Consider the following 21,818-nt stretch of genomic DNA (forward strand, 5'->3'; position numbering starts at 1 on the left):
GATAAAAGCAATATCTACTTTCAGGGTTGTTATAAGGATTGAATAAAATAGTATTTGTAAAGTATCTTGCAGACTTAAAGCACTATTATTTTTTTTAAATACCATAGCCTGCCTTTAAGGATCAGGACCAGACTTTATACATTAGCTAGCCAATATCATTTCAGTAGACATGGAAGACCTCTAACATCATGGACTGCAACTTATTTGGCAGGCTAGTTATTGTTCGTTGGTTTGTATTTGCCAAAATTAAAAAGTAACTAGGATTACAGTTTTTTAATTGGTGTTTTATGGCTTGTAGGTCTATATCTTGAAAGTAATAGGGGATCCTTTAATATTCCTCCCTCCCTAGTGCCCAACATAAACACCAGAGTCCAATTTTTATGGCCTTGTTTTGATCCTATTCCGTTCAACTATAACATCCTGTGTTATTAAAGTTAATCAGGAGGTTTTACTACCTCTGGCTGTGTTTATATAGAGCTGTTTATGAAACAGTCATATTACTGATTAACAGCATAAGTTTACTCTAGGATTCATTTAGGGTTATAAATTACTCAGATACGAAGATTCATATTTAAGAGTAAAAAATATCTTTATAGAAGTGCTATATAGTTGTTTTAGAGGACAAGAAGATATGTCTAGTTATCCATTTTAGTGGAAAGGAGAAAGAAAAAGAAAATACAAAAAAGGAATGGGTTCAAATTCGGTTTCTGCTACTTTATGACCTTGGACAAAATTGTTTAACCTCTTGAAATCTGTTTCTTTAGCTTTAAAAAGGAGGGGATTGGTTTAGAAGTGTCAACAACTTGACTTGCAACACTCTGGCCCAAACCAGATTAAAATTTAATATTTAACAAAATAATTAAAAATATAAGAAAACATAGTTAATAACAAGATTTTGAAACTAAAGCAATATGCAGTCCATAGGGATTCTTAATGTATGGCTTAGTTGGCCTTGGTTCTATTCAAGTTTGACTGCATAAGATGATTACTAACCTAGTGTTTTTTTATATCACAATACTAAAGACACAATGCAAAGAGCCCTCATTAAGGCAAAATCTCAATTGCTTAAAAAAAAAATGTCTAAATTCCAATAGACTTGGGATGGAAAATGCCATCTGTTTCTAGAGAGAGAACTATAGAAATTGAATGTGGATTGACCCATAGTATTTTTTACCTCTTTTGTTTGTTTGCTTTTTCTTTCTCATGGTTTTTTCCCTTTTGGTCTGATTTTTCTTGCACAGCATAACAAATCTGGAAATGTGTTTAAAATTGCTTGCTGTCTTGGGGATGGGAGAAGAGAAAAATTTACAAAAATAAATGTTGAAAATTATCTTTACATGCATTTGGAAAGATAAAATACTATTGAGAAAAATAATCAGGAAAACTAAATTTTGCTGAGAGGCATCATAGATAATGAAGTAAAATTAGTATTAAACATATATGGACCAAATGTCATAGCATCCAAAGTCTTAAATAAATGTGTTACAATAGTAAAAAAAGAAGTGTCTATTTGACATCTACTAAACCTCCCCTCAATTGCTGTTAAAATCTTCCTGATAAGATCTTTTCACCTAATATATTGACATTGACCACCATCCCCATAGATCCTTAGAAACCCAAGTGTTACTGCTGTGAAAGAGATAGCATTTTCATTAGAGATACTCAATTATAAATATTTTATTTAAGAATATTGATTGACACAGGAAATGGATTTAATTCAAGGAATTGTGTACATGGTTAGCAGTTACATTGTAGTGTATTACAAGTGTAATTAGTTTCTTTGACATTTATTTGGCAATGTCCACAGAACACTGTAAACAATATCACTTCTTATGCTTAGGTATGCAGTGCTCTCTATTGTCTATCATGAGCTGATAAATATATATATATATATATATATATATATATATATATATGTATATATATATATACACATATATATGTTTATATATATGTGTGTTTTGCACAATTTTACATGGTTACTGAGTGTCAGTAAAAATTATAAAAAAACACCCATTTATAATAAAAGTGAGGATGTGAATAGGACTCGATATTACTGGACCTTGTTTTCTGTAAAAGTACATGACTTGCTAGAGACATTTACTAAAATCTACTAAATTGATATGTTTCACGAGCTAATTTCCAGTTGTTGGCCAATGAAGGTCTTCCTCAATTGATCTGCCCTTAATGATTGCATGCCTGCTAGGTCTACTGTGACAACAGGTTTGTTGAATCTTCCTGTTTATTACATCACAATCCTTTGTGTTTTATGAGTCTTAAATCTTTGATTATAAAATTATTTTCCTCTAGCTTTTACAAGCCATTTTTCCTCAATGGACTTTCCAGGGTACCCATTATGCCTTGGGTCAACATACACCTGTTAAAAAAGCATTTAAAAACATATGCTAGAAGGAACTTTCCTTGGTAATGAATGAATAATATCCAAGGAAACTACTTTGTAGATGAAATAATTAGATTCCCAGGTCAACCCTAGAGAGAAGACAGCATAAAATTGAACCCAGTCTCCTCACCCAAGAAAATGAAATTATCATTTTAAATCCTGGCTAAGAAAGCCTTTGAGAGAGTTCTACAACCTCATTCACTAAAACATTTCATTTATGTCTAAAAGTTGGCTAAAGTCCATAGTAGGGAAGAACACTTAGCAAATTTATGAATTGTGTTTTTGTTTATAGATATAGTTCAATATGCCTTTATTAGAGATATCAGCATATGAAACTATTGGCTGAGTCTGGGTCCCTAGTATTAAATGCAAAAGGTAAGGAAGTAAGTCAGACATTCTCTTTTTTTGTATGGGTGATAATGGCTCTAATTAAGGCAGAATTTTTATACTTAAAAAAAATCTAAACAGCCTTAAGGATAAAAATGCCAGCAGCTATAATTTCTGAATTTGCTAATTCTGTTTATAGATAATAGCTAGCATTCAGACTTCTTTAAAAAGATTTATATGGATGTCTGATGGTCTCTAGAGACTTTAATGATATTTTGAGATCTTTGGGTGAAATGTTACAAAAGGGCCAAGTGCTTAGCCTTATCATGCCCATTTTATATAATGTTAAATGGATGCACCAGAAAATGAAATGATTAGCTCATAGTTAACAAATGACAGGGATAGAAGAGACCATTAACTCTGGTTTTGTGCTTCAGGTTGATCAGTGTAGGATGATAATCACCATCTAGAGCTAGTCAGTTCAAATTGTTTTCAAATTAAAATAATGCTAAATTAATCTCGGGCACCATCCAATTATGTAAGAGAAAGAAAATCAATATTAGCATAATCTACATTCTAAGAAAATATCTTGAGAATTTTGAATAGCAACACAATGAAGCCACCCAAAACAAATCAGCAATTAACAGGTTAACATTCCACATTTAACAGCTTTTGCACATTAATCAATAAATCTCTTTAATATGAATGTTTCCCTCAAGAAGAATCTAGTCAAGCAACAGACTTAACTCTGCATAACAGCTATGCCTTTCACAGAGCTCCTCAGAAATGAAGCAGATGTTGAGAAACAACAAGTACACAAAGAGTAATGTTTTCATGGGTGTGGGAAAAGGTTTAGGATGGGAATGGGGGAAAGATCTCTAATATTTATAGAGTGTATCAGAGGCAAGAGGATTAAGTTATTCTGTGGCCCCTGTTTCCAAGTATTGCCTTCCCAGGAGTGAGGCTGCAGAATCGTGCTTCAGATCCTTCCCTTGTATCCCTGTGGAAACTCAGAGATGGAGATTCTTGTGTAGGGATATGAAATTCAACATCATGAACAAGCAATTGGAATGACATGTATGTGGAAATGGGAGTCTGTCTGAAGTCCAAGGCAGCAGTAATGTTTCCTTTGCTCCTTCCCTTCTCATCCTCTTTTCTCTTTATCAAGCTCCTAGTGATACCTTGGACCTTCCCTGGCCTCTGATGGCAGACCTTTTGGCAAAACTCAAGCACTTACCCCTCCACTGGAGATAAATTTACTGGAAAGATAAAATAAAAGCTGACTATCAAGCCAGTCAGATGAAGTCCCCTGGGGGCCAGGTCACATCTGGTAGTGAACTGACATTTCTAAGAGGGCCAGCAGTCCCCTTTTTCCACTTCCTTGACCTGACCTCATCACTTTGCAGTTGAAATACAATTTTATCCCTTAGTTCTGTACTTCAAGGAATCTTCCTATGTCCCCTGTAGGGCTGGACTAGAATAATCCCATTTTATTTTATTTTGCATAGGGAGGAAATTAAACAAACTGGCCACTGAAGGGATATGATACCAGACCTGAAACTCAGTAGTTTTCTAACTCCCGGGCCCATGCACAGATCTTGTGTCTGGCTTTAAGAGAAATTTAGGCAAGGTGCTGGCAGCCTCCACCCAAAGACTGCGTGTGTCCAGGGCACTGTTGAAATCAGCATGTGCTATGGGCTTAGTTGGAAAGAGGACCCAAACCAATCCCCTCTTCTTCCTTCTATCTCCCCAAACCACCTAATACACCCCACCCACCCATACAACCCAACCCAACCAAACAAAAAACAGCCCTCCAGTTTTTGGATTCATCTTTTGGTACTTTAAGTGAAAACATGAAATAGGCAAACTAATCAATTTGACAGTTGTGGAGATTGAGACCTTCTCAGTGCAATGGAAAAATAATCCTTTACTTGAAGTCTGCTAAGATGTCACTAAAAATGTTGAGGAAAAGATGTGCATGGTGATCTCTGAAGACCAATGTTGGGCGGAAACGGATAGATCTATCACCACAGCCTCCCAGTACTACACCTGCAAGGAGAGAAAGAGGAAAGATTAGGAATATTCTTGTTACTTCTGTCCTATTTTATTTCTTCTGTACATATCAAAGAAAACAAGCCTAAGGGATAAAATTAACAATAATAACTCATTTTCCATAGCACTTTCAGATTTTCATAGAAAGTGTAAAGGAGACAAATTTATATTAAGACTGAGAAAGTATATAGGAGCCAATTTGGTAAAGGGCTTTTAATACAAAATAAAAGCATTTATATTTGATCTTAAGGGAAAGAAGGAGTTAGTAGAACTTAATGAAGAGGATAGTGACATGGTCAGACCTATGCTTTAGGAATTTCATTTTGGCAGCTATCTGGAAGATGGATTAGAAACAGAGACCAAGAGAGAGATGCTGAGGGCCTGAACAAAGGGGGTGACAGTCATGTGAGTAGGGAGAAAGGGATGAACACAAGAGATATCGTAGAGGTAGAATCACAGGACTTGCTAACTTTGGATCTATGGCATGAGGGAGAGTAAGGAGTTGACAATAATTCCTGAGGTTGCTAATTTGATTGTCTTTAGAAATGATAATACCCTTGTCAGAAATAGTATATTTAGAAGAGGGATATATTCTGGGGAAAAATAAGCAGTTTAGTTTTGAACATGTTGAATCTGAAAAGCAGTTCAAAATTTCTATAAGGCAGGTGAGGATTAGGGAGGGAGATCAAAGCTGAATAGTATACATACACAAGGGACATCATAATTTAACCCATTGGGGCTGATTAGGTAATTGAAGAGAAGTAGAGAGATAGAAAAGAATGGAAGACTTGAGCCCATGGCAGAGCTTTTGTGTAGGCTACTTCCACTGATAGAAAATATGACAAGAAGGCTAAGAAGGTATAGACAGACAGGAGGAGCATCAAGAAAGAGTGTCAAATGACCAGAAAGGAGAGAATACCAGAGGAGAGCTAAATGCTACAGAAAGGTCAAGAAGGATGAGGACTGAGAAAAGACTACTAAATTCATTAATTAAAAGATTATTGGTAACTTTGGTGACAGTAATTTCTCTTATGAGGAAAAGTCAGAAGCATGATTCTAAATATTCAAAAACACAAAAGATTTATATTGTAAAGCACAAAATAAAGAAAATTCTTTTGTGCAGAAACAAAATACATGAGAAGTAATAGAATGCTTTTAAAAGTGACATTTGATGTTTGTGTTTATGTTGTATTTCCCCCATTATATATTCTAGTATATATTAGTGAATATCTTAAGAGCTGAGCATAGAGCATTGCTCAGAATGATTTTTAATAAATGGCTGTCAATTGTATGTGTTTTTGTGGCATGCTTTGGTTCTGGAGCCACCAAACAAGCTCTGTCCCCTGAACAGCATAGGCTTCCATTGACAATGCTCACATTTCTTTGGTCACATCATAGGGATCAGCAGTATTTTTGCTAATTTACTTTAAAATCTCTGTCAGGTGAATGTACATTACAAAGCCAGATGATTGTAGGTCAGTAGCCTACTGTAATGGATGACTGGGATATAAGAAACCTGCTCCAGCACTTACTGGCTCTAAGACCTTGAACAAGCCCACTTGCCCCCTCCCTGGGATTCAAGTACTCTCATCTGTAAAATATAACATCTATAACACCAGGTATTATAAGGATTATTAATTTCTTTAATATTAATTAACATTAATATTCTTTAATTCATAGGAATTATATTTTTATAAAGCTTTTTATTTTCAATACATATGCATAGATAATTTTCAATATTAACCCTTATAAAACCTTGTGTCCCAAATTTCCCCCCCTTTTCAGTAATCCAATATATGTTAAACACGTGCAATTCTTCTACACATATTTCCACAATTATCATGTTGCACAAGGAAAAATCAGGTCAAAAAGGAAACAAATGAAAAAGAAAACAAAATGCAAGCAAACAACAACAAAAAAGTGAAAATACTATATTGTGATCCACACTCAGTCCCCACAGTCCTCTCCCTGGGTGCAGATGGCTCTCTTCATCATAAGACCATTGGAATTGAAAAGCAATGGTTTTTGTTTTTGTTTTTGTTTTTCTTACATCATCTCTTTCTTCTAGATACTTTGTTCCATCCTTGTCTTCTATGACACCACTGTACCCCTGGTTCACCTCTTACTGAAATAATTGCTCTCTTTGATCTTTTCATCTGGTTTCTCTTCTATCTTATGTCCTATAATTGTGTATTTTCTTGCTGGAAGCAGGATTTCATCTGCTTCCATGATTTTCAATTATCTCTTCTATCCTGGTGACTTCCAAATCTTTACTTTCTGTCTTGACCTGTTTTGTGATTTCCAATCCTGATTTCTAGTTTCTTGGATTAAATCTAGAACTGAAACCTTCCCTTCCTCCTAAATTGCCCATCTTTGTTGATAGATCATTAATCATAGCTTTAGAGTTGGAAGGGACCTTGGAGTCCATTTGATCCAATTCTCATTTTCAGATGAAAAAACTGAGACCTAATGGGGTTAAATGGGGTAGTAAGTGGCAGAGGTAAAATGTGGACCCAGCTTCTACAATTCCAAATCTAATGCTCTTTCTATTGTATCATATTGCTCTCAACATCCTAATCATTTAAGCTTGAAACCTCAGTCATATTTGACTCTTTTCACTTTATATATTCACTCAGTTGGTCAAATCCTATTCTCCCTCCACAATAACCCTTGTCCTTTTTAGCTACCATGGCCGTCATCCTCATTTAGATCTTTATTTTAACTACTGGGATAGACAGAGGGAGACTAACATGTCTACTCCCTAATTGGAGGGGAGACCCTCTCCAATTCATCCTACATAATGCTGAAATCTTCCCAACATATAGGTCTAACCTCTGATCAAATTCCTTTAGTGACTATTGCTACAGTGCAAAATTGAAACTCATTATCCTAGTGCTTGATGCTCTACAATCTGACTCCAGCCTACTTTTTGTTTTTGGCAGATTCTATATTCTAAGAAAACTGATTTATTGCCTTTCTCTACTTTCTTTCTTCCCTTTCATATGTTCACATAAGCTTTCTTTCATGCAGGGAATGGGTTCTTTTCTATCTGATGAAATCCTTCTCTTCCTTCAAGGCTAAAACTCAGGCAAAACAAACTTCACGAATTCTTTCCTAATGTCAGAAGGGATGAAGGGATCCTGCTCTGGCTAATCTTTCATTCTCTCCTATTCTCTCTCTCTCTCTCTCATTTTTTGATCTATTCTTCTTCTTCTTTTTTTAATAGCTTTTTATTTACAAGTTATATGCATGGGTAATTTTACAGCAATGACAATTGACAAACCTTTTGTTCCAATTTTTCCTCTTCTTCCTCTACCCCCCTCCCCTAGATGGCAGGTTGATCAATACATGTTAAATATGTTAAAAGTATAAATTAAAAACAAAATAAGTATACATGACCAAACCGTTATTTTGCTGTACAAAAAGAATCAGACTCTGAAATACTGTACAATTAGCCTGTGAAGGAAATCAAAAATGCAGGCAGGGAAAAATATAGGGATTGGGAATTCATTGTAATGGTTCTTAGTCATCTCCCAGAGTTCTTTCATTGTCTCCCCTATTCTCAAACCCTGCTCCCAGCATTGACCACATTCTAACATATTGTTTAGTTATTTATGTGGATGTTTTATACTCCAATTAGATTGTAAGTTTCTTGAGAACAGAGTATTGTTTTTCTTTGCATTTCCAGTACCTATCACAGTGTACTACACAAAGATATTTAAATGGTCTTGAATTGAACTAGCTACTAGCGTCACTGAGTGTTAGAGCTGGAAGATACATTAGAAATCATCTTACTCAAACTCCTTAATTTAAGGATGAAGGAACTGTGATCCATAGGAATACAGATACATAGGCATAGAAATAATCACCTCATATAGATCCATATAGACCCATAGATCCATAGACACCAATTCCTATAGCTAGTTAATTTCAGAGCCAATAATAGAATTCAGTTCTCCATAGGTGTAAGTCTATTGAATTTAGAAACAATAAAGAAAAATCAGGTCATCTCTAAGCTTGCCATATGTGACCTTCTAGACACATGCTAAATAATAATATAACAAAACTGAAGAAGTTTCTTCCAGGCTAGTTTGCCAATATGGTACTCAGTTGGACAAATAATAACTTGCATAGATGAAAAAGCCTAATATGCATTTCAATACAAGGAAGAGATAAAACCGCAGGATTATACCACGTGCTCACTGCCCCCCTACCTTTGTTTCTGGCTATTAAAATTAACTTGTTCCTTGTAGTTTCATCTGGAGCATCAAAAGAGCAGAATGTTCCTCTACCTCTTGCTCTGCTGATGAGATGTGGGTATCGGGCCTGCAATAAGGGAAGACACAGAAGAGGGAAGTAATATGAACTTCAGAAAGGATGTGGTAGGGGAAAAGGGGTTGAAAAGGTAAACTTCCCTCAAATCAAGCCAAAGATAGAAACACAGTTATTGTTAGGTTTTTCCTCCACAACATTTTATTGTGGCATTAATGATGCAAAAAGGCAAATCATGATTTCAAAATGTATTATATGATCCTTTTGTTTGTTCCAAGATTCCTTAAATTTTTTTTAAAGCTTCATTGACATTTTAAATATTTTGTAAATATTCATTAATTTAATTTGTCAATATATTTGGGCAAAAGTTTTTAATATATCTTTTTTGTAATGAATTCTTTTAAAATTTCTGATATTGATAATTTGGTTTCTTCTTTTAAATTAAATTAATGATTAGTCTATTTTTAAAAAATAGCTTCCAATTCTATTTTTTATCAATTTTTTAATCATTTTTAAAATTTTCATAATCCTTAACTTAGTGTTTAATTGTTGATTTAAAAAATATTTTTAGTTGCATTTCTATTAATTAGTCTGTTCTTTTGCTTTTTCTTCTCAGGATTGTTTTGGCTGCATCCCCAAGTTTTTGGTATGTTGTATTATTAACTTGGTTTAAAGCCAACTGGTTGATAGCTAACTATTCCCCAAGTTACCCTTGCCCAGGAAGTGAGATCAATCTACTGACTATACAAATATTTCCTAACCTTCCTGGAAGAATCTAGTGACATGGTGTCCCATACAACTAAGCAGCTGGTGATTTATCAAACAATTGTCCTTCTGTCCATGTTTACAGTAATTTCAATTTACCTGGAATTAGGTTTTTTCAGGTTCTGATATTAATGGGCCTATTCAAATGATAAATATAGATGAGATGAAAAATAGCAACAACAACAAACCAAACTCTTGGCTAATCTATGAATGAAAGGACAAAAGCTTGGCAGTTTCATAAAACTACACCAGAGAAAAAGACAGTTACATATTATTTAAGCTTCTTGGCAGCTGGTACCAAATCTCCTTTGAGAGCAAAATTTGACCTTAATTAGTGAGAGGTCAATTCTCTCCTCCTCCTCCTCAGGACAAACCATAGTGTTGGCTGCAGTGTGGATATGCTCCATTAGGCAGAAAAGTCAAGGATGTACATGAAAATATTCCAGCGAAATAGCGCTTTCCCTGAAGCTTACACTTGGATTACATAATTTCTCTCATTATTTAGCTTCAGGGATATCAGTTTCTTTATTTGTTTTTTCCTCTAATTTTGACTATAATCCCATCCCAGCCCAGTAGTCCAAAATTGCTATTTCTGTCTCTGTATAGAACCTAGTTCATGGCTCTTGGACAGCTATATGATGAGTTGATTCTGTACTCCTTGGCTTGCGTTAGGCACATAGAGTGCAATCTGAGATTCAGCATAAACAACTCTGAGCTGGGCCATAAATCACATGGGAAAATAAACTACTTCTGTCATTTCTCCTATTTGTACTAGCCAGAAGATTAAAGAGAATCTCAGCAGGGAGTAATGATTTAACCCATTGCAAAGACATTTTCCTGACTCCCTCCTCTGCTTATGTTTGGACATGAATCAAATCCAAAGAAAGCAGCCAAAGGGGGGTGGGGGGTAGGGAGAAAGCCTGGTGTCATTTTGCTTTCACTGAAGGCATTTGCTTAGATATAATAACAGCAGTAATCTCCCCCTTTTGAAGGCTGTTTAATGTTTTCTTGGTGCAGTGCTTGGTGCAATAGCTTAGCAGCTCTCCCGATGCAATGCTGGTCATGTGTGACTAGTTGCTTCTGGATCAGGGGAGCTCAGTATTTACACAGATTGTAAAAACAACCTTCTAAGTCAGTGAAGGATGAAGTACACAGCCTATGGCTGGTCCGGTCATATCTTGAAGCAGTGTGGCCTCTGCTGTTGTCCAGGCTTTAAGATATGTTTTGAACATTATTTAGAGTCCTTAAATAGGTGTGAATGAAAATGCCTTTAGAGTGGAGGTTAAATTATTGGGGTGAGGGTGAGATGGAGGCCCTGGTATTCCAAATAGAGGAGGGAAAGGAAAGGGAGAACTGAGAAATGCTTGGGCATGGTATGGCTACATATGGGTAAGGTATTCATTCTCCAAGCCTCTTGAAGACCCAACTAGCAAGACAATCTTTCAGAGGTATAACTTATTATTTTCGCAGATGACTGGAATCAGAACTTCTGTGTTCATTCTCTACTCTAACACAGAGCTCTTCTGAATTGAATCAAACCTGAAAGGAATTTGTGAACTACAGAGTTTGATTTGGTCTCTGGCATAGGGCTGCCTGTAGGATTGGTGAGGAAGCCATTATTATTGTGACTAGATCTACCATATTGATCCAGATGTTTTTGGGAGGCAGATGTATTTGGCAGGAGGTGATGAAAGGATTACAGAGCAGTCAGAGTCAAAGGAGAGATGTCAAGTACTGTCCTCTATCCAGTTCTTGAGGATTCTAAGCAACTCCTTTGAAACTTTCATTCCCATATATGGTTGGTTACCTGTAAGTCCATCAGTCCGGTCAATAGTGCCTTCCCTGCATGAGTAACATTACTGAGAAGGTCCTCTCTCTTAATGACATTGATGACTTCAGCGATCAGTAGATTCTTAGAAGGGTCTCCAAGCCAAGTATTGAAAATCCGGAAAGGCTTTAAAAAGAGACACAAATCTTAGGAAATATCTATAGTCAAACCTCAAAAGACAGTGCTAGCTTCCATATCACTGCAATGCATTACCACAGTTCTTACAATGTAAAGGATTCCTTATATCTGGCTGGGAAGCTCTTCTTCCTTTCTATGTATCTCTTAAAATCCTAAGCTTCCTTAAAATTCAGTTTAAATTCTACCTTATGAAGAAAAGCTTTCCAGTTTCCCCATTCCTAGTACCTCACCTCTGAGATCACTGTTCATTTATACTTTACACACCCAAACACACACAAATAGATAGATAGTTAGATAATATCGTCTCTCCCATTAGAATGTAAACTTCTTTCTTTGTATCACAAAAGCTAAGCACAGTGCTTGGTACATAGTCAGCACTTAATAAATGCTTGTTCATTATATCAATTTAACAGATATTTATTGTGAAGTTAAGTGCTGACTATGTATGAAGCACTCTGTTGTAGCTGCTAGTGATATAATGACAGAAGCCTCCCAACCACCATATAACATTCACACAAGCAAAAAGTAAAAAAATAAAACTATATACAAAGCAATACACACACATAGAGTAGGTACTAGCCTTGTGATTTTATTGACATAGGGAACTCGTAAATAAGGAAATTACTTATATCAATGCATTTTGCAATTTATAAAGTTTTGGAGAGTTATTTGGGGTGTTTAGAAAATATATATAATAGGCAAAACATGAATACAATTCTTCCTGGTTCCAAAGACCACTCTCTATCCACATATTGTCTCTCCCAAAGCCTATACAAAGTAATATGTATTATATATATATATGTAAATATCAGGATTTCTATATACAAAATAGAACAGAAAAAGATTATATATAAAACTGAATCTCTCATAATATAGAGGCACAATATTTAGAAAACTAGTCTCTGATACCCACACTGGATGTTTCTTACTGGACAAGTCATTTAACCTTTCAGTTATAGTTGCTGACTTGCATTAGTGATGAGAGTTTCCTCATTTGGAGTGACACCAGACGTGTTAAACTTCTTAATTTATGTTAAAATACAATTGAGAAATGTTTGATGAATAAAAATATAATAACATAGATAATGTTAAATTATGGTTTTCTAAGTTAATATGCTACCCCAGGCATCTGTTTCTATTTGAATTTGATACCATAGCCTTACAATGAAACTACAGATTTAATTTAAAAAAAATACAAAGTAAAACATTCATTTTTTTCTCAATAGTATTTTATTTTTCCAAATATATCTACAGATAGTTTTCAACATAAATTTTTGTAAGATCTTGTGTTCTGAATTTTTTCTCATTTCCTCCCTTATTTACTTCTCTTAGACATTAAGAATCTGATTTTGGTTAAAGAAATACATATTTTCAAGAGGGAAAGAGGGTTAATGATTGAATGGAAGGATGGGTGTTTAGAAGCCTTGTGAGGCCCTTAAGTTATATTTTGAAGGAATTAAGAGATTTCATACCAGCAAAAATTGAGTAATCAAGGATTTCAGGACTTTGTATATACAAGTCCCAATCTAGCTATTTAAACATCAAGCCTGACCCCTGTTACTATTAGTTTACATTAGTTAATTTCAGTTGTACTAAATATACCTATATACACACACGCCAAAGGACCATTTCACTTGGCTTTTTCATTATTCAAAGGTATATCACTCTATGGGAGAAACCCATTTTAAAGCATCTTCCCACTCCTCTGCATTTAGAAGGTATACTAAAATACATATTTCTATAGGTTCCTTTCCTTTGCTCCCACATATGGAAAATAAGAGCCAGTTAAGTACTCACAGCATTGGGCCTGAATTCTTCCTTGTGAAAAAATCCTCCTGTCATCATCTTCTTGCTGAAGGTCATTACATCAGCTGGATCATCTAATCCCCAGTGTTCATGGGCCCAGAATTTGCCAGTACATCCCCCTCCAGTCTGTACTTCATCCACTAAAAAGGCACATCCATGCTGCATGAAGAAAGAGGATGTGTTTAGAGGAAAGGGGAAAATCAACAATCTGTAAAGAGAACTAGATAAAATTTCAACTTGGACTAAACCATGAGCCAAAAAGGCAGACAGATCAAGTCACCCCTGAACCAAACCTGAACATCTTACTGAACCCTATAGCAAATGAAAATTGTTACTTTTCTCTACCCATCTTGAGAATTAGCTTAAGAATTGAGCTTGAGAATTGTGAGTACTCACCACATACTTCCTCAAACTGTTGAACAAAACTAGAATGTTAAATATTTGCTGAACCAAAAATCCAAATCAACATTTCATCTGGCTGAAGTCCTTGATCTTGACTTTCTTGAGAAAATAATATACATTCACCAATAAATTCATTTATTCATTCAAAAAGCATTTATTGAGTGCTTAGTATGTCAAAGTAATGAAAATTACTAGGGATTCAAAGACAAAAAAGAAAGTTAAAAAAGAAGCTGTCCTAGCATTTCAGGAACCTATTTTTTGTTGGAAAATGAGATCTCCCATTTCTCAGCAATCTCAGAGAGAAAGGACTGACCTCCAGAAAGATTAGAATAGTAGCTGAAGTCATCTTGGAACCATTTAAAGTTGAAGGTAACAAAGTCCTTAATAGAAATGGCAGACTTGAAGATTGGGGAAAAAATCTGAACATTCCCAATCTTCTCTACAAGCAGTTAACCAAAGGCTACATATTGCTGAGCAGTCCAATCATCTGCATTGGTATGTATTTTGAGTTTCCTCACCAGAAATCCTTTATATTAGTGGTGTCAAACTCAACTAGAAAAGGATCCCTGTAGGTCACATAGTGCCATAGAGAATCACAAACTAACATTATCTCTGTTGTATTATAGTTTTATTCATTTTGATAACAATTTCCCAGGTATATTTTAAACTGGCTTCTGCTTGGGAATTTTGTTTGTCTTGAATTTGATGTTTCTGCCTTACATCAATGAAATCACAGAACAAGTTCAAAAATTATTATTCAAAGCATAAAAAAATAAAACTTCAAGGCAAAAGAGTGTTGATAATTGGGAATATTGGTCCTTGTGTTGTCCCTGAGAAATTCTTTGAAAGATGCTAAGGTTAACTCTTTAAGAAGGTTTAGAGTTTCTATGTTCCTTTACCAGAGATATAAAAAGAAAAAGTTTTAAATCTTCCTGTTGAGAGAAGATAAAAAGCCTGAAAAATCCAGGTGGACTGGTCACATTGTAGCAGATGGAGCACTGGAGTTAAAAAAAATTGGACTCCTTTTCTTCCTTCATTAGGCACATCACAAATTCTATAGGCCTTAGTTTCTCCTTTAACATGAGGATAATCCCAGAGTAGATGGAGTTCAAATGAAATGACATCTGCAAATCATCTTGCAAACTTTTAAAAGCACTATGCAAATTAAATTATTACCTATGTAAAAACTTCACTGACCTTCCTAGCAATGTCTCTCAGCTTCCTAAAGAAGTCATCAGATGCATGGTTGTCCCCACCCTCTGACTGGATGGGCTCTACAACAATCCCTGCCACAGTCTTCTTCTTTTTCCTGTATTTCACAATCAAGTCTTCCACCTGGACAGAAAAAAAGAGTAAATTATATTCTGTTTCCTTAGAAACAGTCTTTCTTCAAAAATACCTATAGGCATTAATCAGTTATCTTTACACATTTGGGTCAGTGGGTCATGGAATTTGGGCCTGGAAGGAATCATACTGGGTCAGATAGTCCAGTTACTTAATTTTTATAGTTAAAGAAATGGCTAAAGAAGAGAAATGAGACCACATGAATAGTGAGTGGAAAATAGTTTTAAACTGAGGTTCTTTGATTTCAAATTCAGTGTTCTTTCTACTGCACAGTTTTGGATGCCCTATCTGGCATACAGGTAAATCTCAGCATAGGCTTTTCAACAGAATATTCCCACACAATTCCCACATAATCCTAGTCTGTGACTGGTTGTTCTAAAAGAAAGACTCTGGCCTATAAAGGTCATGATGTATGATATGTATGCTGATAGTATTAGAAAGCACCTGATGACTATTGGTGACCCAAGGAGTTGTATCAGAGAATGCCAGGAAGACTACTTTTTTGTCTCATAACTTTTGCTATAATCATGCTCTCTAAATGATTAATAATTCCCTTTCCCTCATTTCTCCTTTATTCTAGGGAATTATAACCTTTTGACTAGGGTCTTAATACTTAATTCACAAATAATTTCTTTATTCAATGTTAAGGCATTAAACTTTTTCAACTCTGAGGGTTCACCTCATAGCCATTAAAATGTCAGAACTGAAGCCAAACAGAATCAGACAACACTGCAGTGATTGTGGAAAGACAGTTATGTTGTAAAAAAATAGATGTTAGTCCACTTAATTCTAGAAAATAATTTGGATCATATGAACAAAGTTATTGAACTTTGCTTTTCTTTCTTTCCTGACTTTTCCAGACTTCACCACCATGACTTAGCTAACTTTTCAACCTAAAATAATCCTCTGCCATATTAATCCCCTTGTCCCATATGTTTTGGAGATGGGTTCAGGCCAGCCAAACTCCATTCTCCTTTGTTTCTTACTTTCTCTAGACTTGGCCAACATGATTTAGTTCCCTTCTTACCCTGGAACTTCCATCAGTGTCTAGGGCCCTTTCATCCTGGAACACCATTCTACTTTGCTGGCTCCATTTTCATTGGTGAGTTCTTTCTAGGGCCTCTACTTTAAAATGGCCCAGGCTGACCCTTTATTCTCCTTCTAGCTGAGCTTTTGATTCAAACTATACTATCCCATTATGTACCTATACAGATACCTTCTTCCCCTTCCATTTCAGATCCCTTTTATGTATTGTCTTCTATTAGAATATGTTTTTTGAGGTTGGGACTGTCTTTTTGCTTTTACTTGTGTTCCCAGTACTTAGTATAGTATTTGGCCTAGGTAAGTGCTTAATAATTACTTATTGTCTGAGTAACTGAGCATATTTGATAAAATATTCATAGCAGCATCTTTTATACTAGTAAAAATTGCTTTAAAAAAGGATAGAAAATTGTAAAAAAAAAAGATGGAATGATTGAACAAATTGTTGTATATGAATATAATGGGACATCTTTATATTGTATTGTAAAAAACAATGAAGAAATCATGAAAACATGCAAAGACTTATATGAAGTAGGGCAATGAAAAAAGTAGAAAAGAGAACAATATATACAATAAATACAATAATATGAATGATAAAGAATTATTATTATTTTAGGGATTATTTAATGGAAGTCTGGAGAGGAACAGGTATCCAAAAGGATATCTGACTTAACCAACAAAATGTTTCCAAGGCCCAGAGTGAGGAATGAAGTCAGATTAGTAAGGTCAATACATGTGCTTTGAGGATATTATTACCTCTTCCAAACAGCGGGCCTCTTCTTGTTGATTCTCTTTCACAAACTCTTCCAGAGGATACTTTAGTCGGGGAAATGGAGCAATGGGCCAGTCAAAGGAAGGGATGTCTAGCTTGTGAATGGCTTTGGAGTGAGTGGTAGCTAGGCAACCTAAATCCAAAACACCCCCCCAAAACCCAAGAATTAGAATCTTATTATGTAGGAAGTGAGAGGAGCTCTTGAAAGAGATTATATGTTTTTGCCCAACTCTTTTAATATCCCCAGAGTCATCAACAGTTGGGAGGAGCCCAATAGCAGTACCCCTCTTTAGGAGAACTCCTGTTTCTTCCCCAGTGTCCTATAGGCAGATAAATTTCATCAGAACATTACATTTTGGAAACTTTTTTTGCCAAATCAAGAAATACCAACTTGGAAACAATTAATGGTGACATTCTTACCCATTGTTCTCCCATGAAATGCACCCATGAAAGAGAGGATACTGTAGTCCGGGCAACCTGGATACTAGAAATATAAAATAGTCAGTCACTATGCCCTCATGGAAGGGCCAGGATACTTTGTTTTCTGGAATTGACCAGAGATTATTCTCTTAGAACTTAAGAAACATAGCAATAGGCTCCCTGTCTTTACCTCTGCCCTCCACCAACTGCAGATTAATTTTTCTTCTCAACCCAATTAGATGAACAAACCAGATAAATCATTCATACTAAATCTAGTGGGCTATATTATATTTAGAACCCTAAAATACCAAGTAACAGTCACATTAAGGCATTTGCTACTGTTGCAATGTATGTGGGGAAACTGGGCTGATGATTTATAGCTGCAGTCGAGATGATTAGGACAACTTAAAATGAAAGACAATCCAAGAAAACCCGTGGGAGATATATGGATGTATATGGGCCAGGATCAGACAGCCATTGGGTGATAATAATTTCAAGTCCCAAATTGAAAGAATAAATTCAACTCTACCTGATTAATCATACATGTGTCTAGCTCCTCTTTTGTGGCACCAGTGTGACCCCTCTCCTTGTTCTGAAATAAAGCAAAAATAACCCACCCCCTTAATCAAAAAGATTTTATTCATCAGGAAAGAACAAGAAGACATAATGGGGCTGGCTCAATATGGTTCTATAGACAATATTTGTGCATTACTATAAGTTGTGCTGTAAGGGGTACAAGTAGAGTTAATTAAGCTAGGTGGAAGAGTGGACAGAGTGCTGGGCCTGAGTTCAAATTTGACTTCTCACACTTGTTAGCAAGTTATTGAACTTCTGTTCTAAAGAAGTTTCCTCATTCCAGGATGGTTGTGAGGATAAAATGAGATATCTATAAAATGCTCAGGACCTTACATAAGGCAGGTCCTATATAAATACTGGCTATTATTATTGTCATTGTAATCATTATTGATCCTTTGGAGAAAGGGTAAAGAGAAAACAACTGTGGGTCCTTTATCTATTATCACTTTTCTTCTTTACCTATCATCACTTTTCTCAGTTGTACCATAAAAAGAAGAGGGATGAGATTCCTACCAGTTATAATCTGGTTGGAGAGTAATCAAGGAAGGATAGAAGGGAGATGATAGAATAAATAACTTCTTCAGGTAGAAATATAATACATCCTGGGTCAGAATCCCACATTCTGAAAAAATGTGAGGAGATGGTTCCTTGGCCTATTAATCTATTCCTGCTTGGGAGAAATCTTAACATTTCAAGCTTTTCAGGCTATTCTCAGGCTAAAGTTGTTTAATTGGGAAGAAAACTCATGATCTTTTGCTGAGTTGATGTGGAGAATCCTTAAAGTCAAGTTAGTTAATATATAAGCTGGCTAGATAAAAGACAATAAATTTGTCCTCCAAGTTGTAGTTTATTGGGTTTTATAGCCTTAGAATTCAAAGTCCTCTGCCATGCATTCTCAAGGTATCAGTCTCATTATTTCTTCCCTATTCATGTCTCAGCCCCCTTATTTACAAAATGTTGCATTAAATGCCCTCCAAAGTTCCTTTAAGTTTTGTGCTTTTGATTGAATGGTCCTAATCAGTTTTTCCCCTTTGTTTCTCCTATAAAATGGCTCATTTGGACTCTTTTTTTTTTTTTTTTTTTTTTGAGGGCTATCATCTGGTCCTAAATTCAAATATATTGGGGCTTTAAATTTATTCTTATGAATCTCCCTATATTTAACCTATCTGAAGTTTTTTTTTTTCCATTCTTCTGACTTATCTTATTTTATTATATATTGCCTCAATCATAGCCATTACTTTGGAAATATATCATATGTGTATGTACTTGATTTCTATTCTTGCCACCCAAATCAGTTTAAAGTAGTAGAACTGCAAGGGAACTTAGTCCAACTCTCTTATTTTACTCACCCTGTACCACATGAATATGGTTTTGAAGGCATTTTCATTAGAGCAGGAACCACAGGACATTGTGACAATCTGGGAGAGACCTTTTGGGGCCACCTAGAAAAGGCAAACAAATCAACTGAAATAATTATGAATATTAGACCCATCAAACTTTGTCTTTATATGCTCTCTTCTTTGGTGATCCAATCAGCTTCAATGGGTTTAATTTCTGTCTTTCTGCAGATATCTCCATTTAGCCCTGAGACTCCCATATCATTAATGCATAATGGACAGTTCCACTTAAGGATCTCCCTTAAGTATCTCAAACATCTATGGTCAAAATATAATTCATTGTATATAATTCAATATAATTAATTTCTCCCTTAACCTACCCTTCCTTCTAATTCCCTATTTCTGTCAAATGTACCACTTTCTAGTCATTCAAGTTCATAACTCTTGAGTTATTCTTAATTCTTTATTCTTTCCTCCCTCCCCCATGTCTAATCAACTGTAAAGACATATCAATCATACTCCCTCATATTTCTTATATATTTCACCTTTTCTCTACTCACAGAGACAGAATTCTAATTCAAGCCTCTTTTTACTTCTTCCTAGGTCCATTATATTGGTCTCTTAATTTATTAATCTTCCCCATTCTACATTCTACATAGCTGCCACAGTTATATTCCTAAAACAATGGATAATTTCAGTCCTTAGCTTTAGAAGGTTCTATGATTCTGCAATGCCTCTGGGACAAAATAAAAACTATTTGATCTGGTATCCAAATCTGGATGCAGTTGATCTTTTCCAACTTATTTCTCAATGTTCCTTCTTTACTGAGGGCATTATCATCATTCCAGTCATCCAGATTTACAACTTCACGGTCATCCTAGACTCTTCTCATTCCTTCAAGTGCAAAAGCACTAAATCCAACCAAGTGCAAAAGCAATTATAACTGCCAGCATACCAGATCAGAACATCTTCAATTCAATCACAGGCACCCTTTGCCTGGATTGTAATAAAACCCTTACTGAAACCCAAGTTTTCAATGTTTTTCCTATACAGCAGGCAAAATCTTCTTTTTAAGTATAGGTTTCATCAGATGATTCCATTGTTCACAAATCTTTAGTGGCTGTTGATTGTCTCCATAATAAAATACAAACTCTTTAGCCTGACATTTTAAGTTTCATATACTTTATAGTAGAGACAAAGTGGATAGCTAACTGTTTCCATCTATTGTATCCATACACTTTCACAAACTGTCCCCCCAGGCTTGAAATGTACTCAGTTCTTAGCCTGGAATCTTTATTTTCTTTCAAGGTGCAGCTTATATGTCATTTCCTCTCTGAAGCCTTTCTAATTTCTGCAGGAGTTAGTATTTTATCTCTCCTCAGATGATCGTCTACTTATTTATATACCTGTTTTATATCAGTAGAATGTAAATTTTTTAAAGTTCGTGACTATATCATTTTTATTTTTGTAGTCTCAGAATGTATGTGATAGGACCTTGAACACAGTAGATGCTAATGAATTGTTTATTGAATTGAATTGCAAATATATTCTTGACTCCTGCTTTTGTGACATGAAGTGATAGAGCAGTGCTGATGACTAAGAATTAATATTTGTTAAAAAGTGGTCTTGGTTCCAGTTCTTAAAATCTCTCAGTGTTAAGTTGTGAAAGAAAATTGTCAGGTTGCAATCTTCAACAGGGAAGAGAATACCCACACTGATAAGATGAAAGTCTATCAAAGGATTGAAATGTTGAAGAAATACCATCCATGGTTTCTTCCAATCATTTCATTTACTTCTTTGAAATATATTGAAAATCAATCCATTAAAGGGACCTGTATGTGCAAAAATGTTTGTGTCAGTCCTTTTTGTAGTGGCTAGAAATTGGAAATTGAAGGATGCCCATCAATTGGAGAATGGCTGGATTAATTATGGTATATGAATGTTAGGGAATATTATTGTTCTGTAAGAAATGACCAACAGGATGATTTCAGAGAGGCCTGGAGAGACTTACATTAACTGATGTTAAGTGAAATGAGCAGAACCAGGATTTCATTATACACTTCAACAACAATACTATATGATGATCAATTCTGATGAACGTAGCTCTCTTCAACAATGAGATGATCCAAACTAGTTCCAATTGTTCAGTAAATAAGCTATACCCAGAGAGAGAACTATGGGAACTGAATGTGGACCACAACATAGCATTTCCACTCTTTCTTTTATTGTTTGCTTGCATTTTTGTTTTCCTTCTCAGATTTTTTTTACCTTCTTTCTAGATCTGATCTTTCTTGAGCAGCAAGATTACTGTATAAATATGTATACATATATTGCATT

The 21,818-nt window shown here is 35.3% G+C and overlaps 1 protein-coding gene across 4 annotated transcripts in view; it reads right to left on the reverse strand.

Annotated features, from left to right (window-relative positions):
• Positions 1–1,662: 1,662 nt before the first annotated feature.
• Positions 1,663–21,818, reverse strand: part of ABAT (4-aminobutyrate aminotransferase) — a 123,780-nt gene continuing 103,624 nt past the window's right edge. For all 4 annotated transcript variants that reach the window (XM_003761721.4, XM_031944884.1, XM_031944889.1 and 1 more), the window contains 9 exons: positions 19,494–19,586; positions 18,098–18,160; positions 17,569–17,632; positions 17,133–17,281; positions 15,189–15,326; positions 13,581–13,748; positions 11,625–11,771; positions 8,995–9,106; positions 1,663–4,777 (listed from right to left, as the gene is read on the reverse strand). In XM_003761721.4, coding sequence (XP_003761769.2) covers positions 4,656–4,777; positions 8,995–9,106; positions 11,625–11,771; positions 13,581–13,748; positions 15,189–15,326; positions 17,133–17,281; positions 17,569–17,632; positions 18,098–18,160; positions 19,494–19,586 — 1,056 coding nt within the window. In that variant the 3' untranslated portion in view covers positions 1,663–4,655. The remainder of the gene's footprint in view (positions 4,778–8,994; positions 9,107–11,624; positions 11,772–13,580; positions 13,749–15,188; positions 15,327–17,132; positions 17,282–17,568; positions 17,633–18,097; positions 18,161–19,493; positions 19,587–21,818) is intronic.

The sequence above is a fragment of the Sarcophilus harrisii genome, chromosome 1, assembly GCF_902635505.1.
Source record: "Sarcophilus harrisii chromosome 1, mSarHar1.11, whole genome shotgun sequence".
NCBI lineage: Eukaryota > Metazoa > Chordata > Mammalia > Dasyuromorphia > Dasyuridae > Sarcophilus > Sarcophilus harrisii.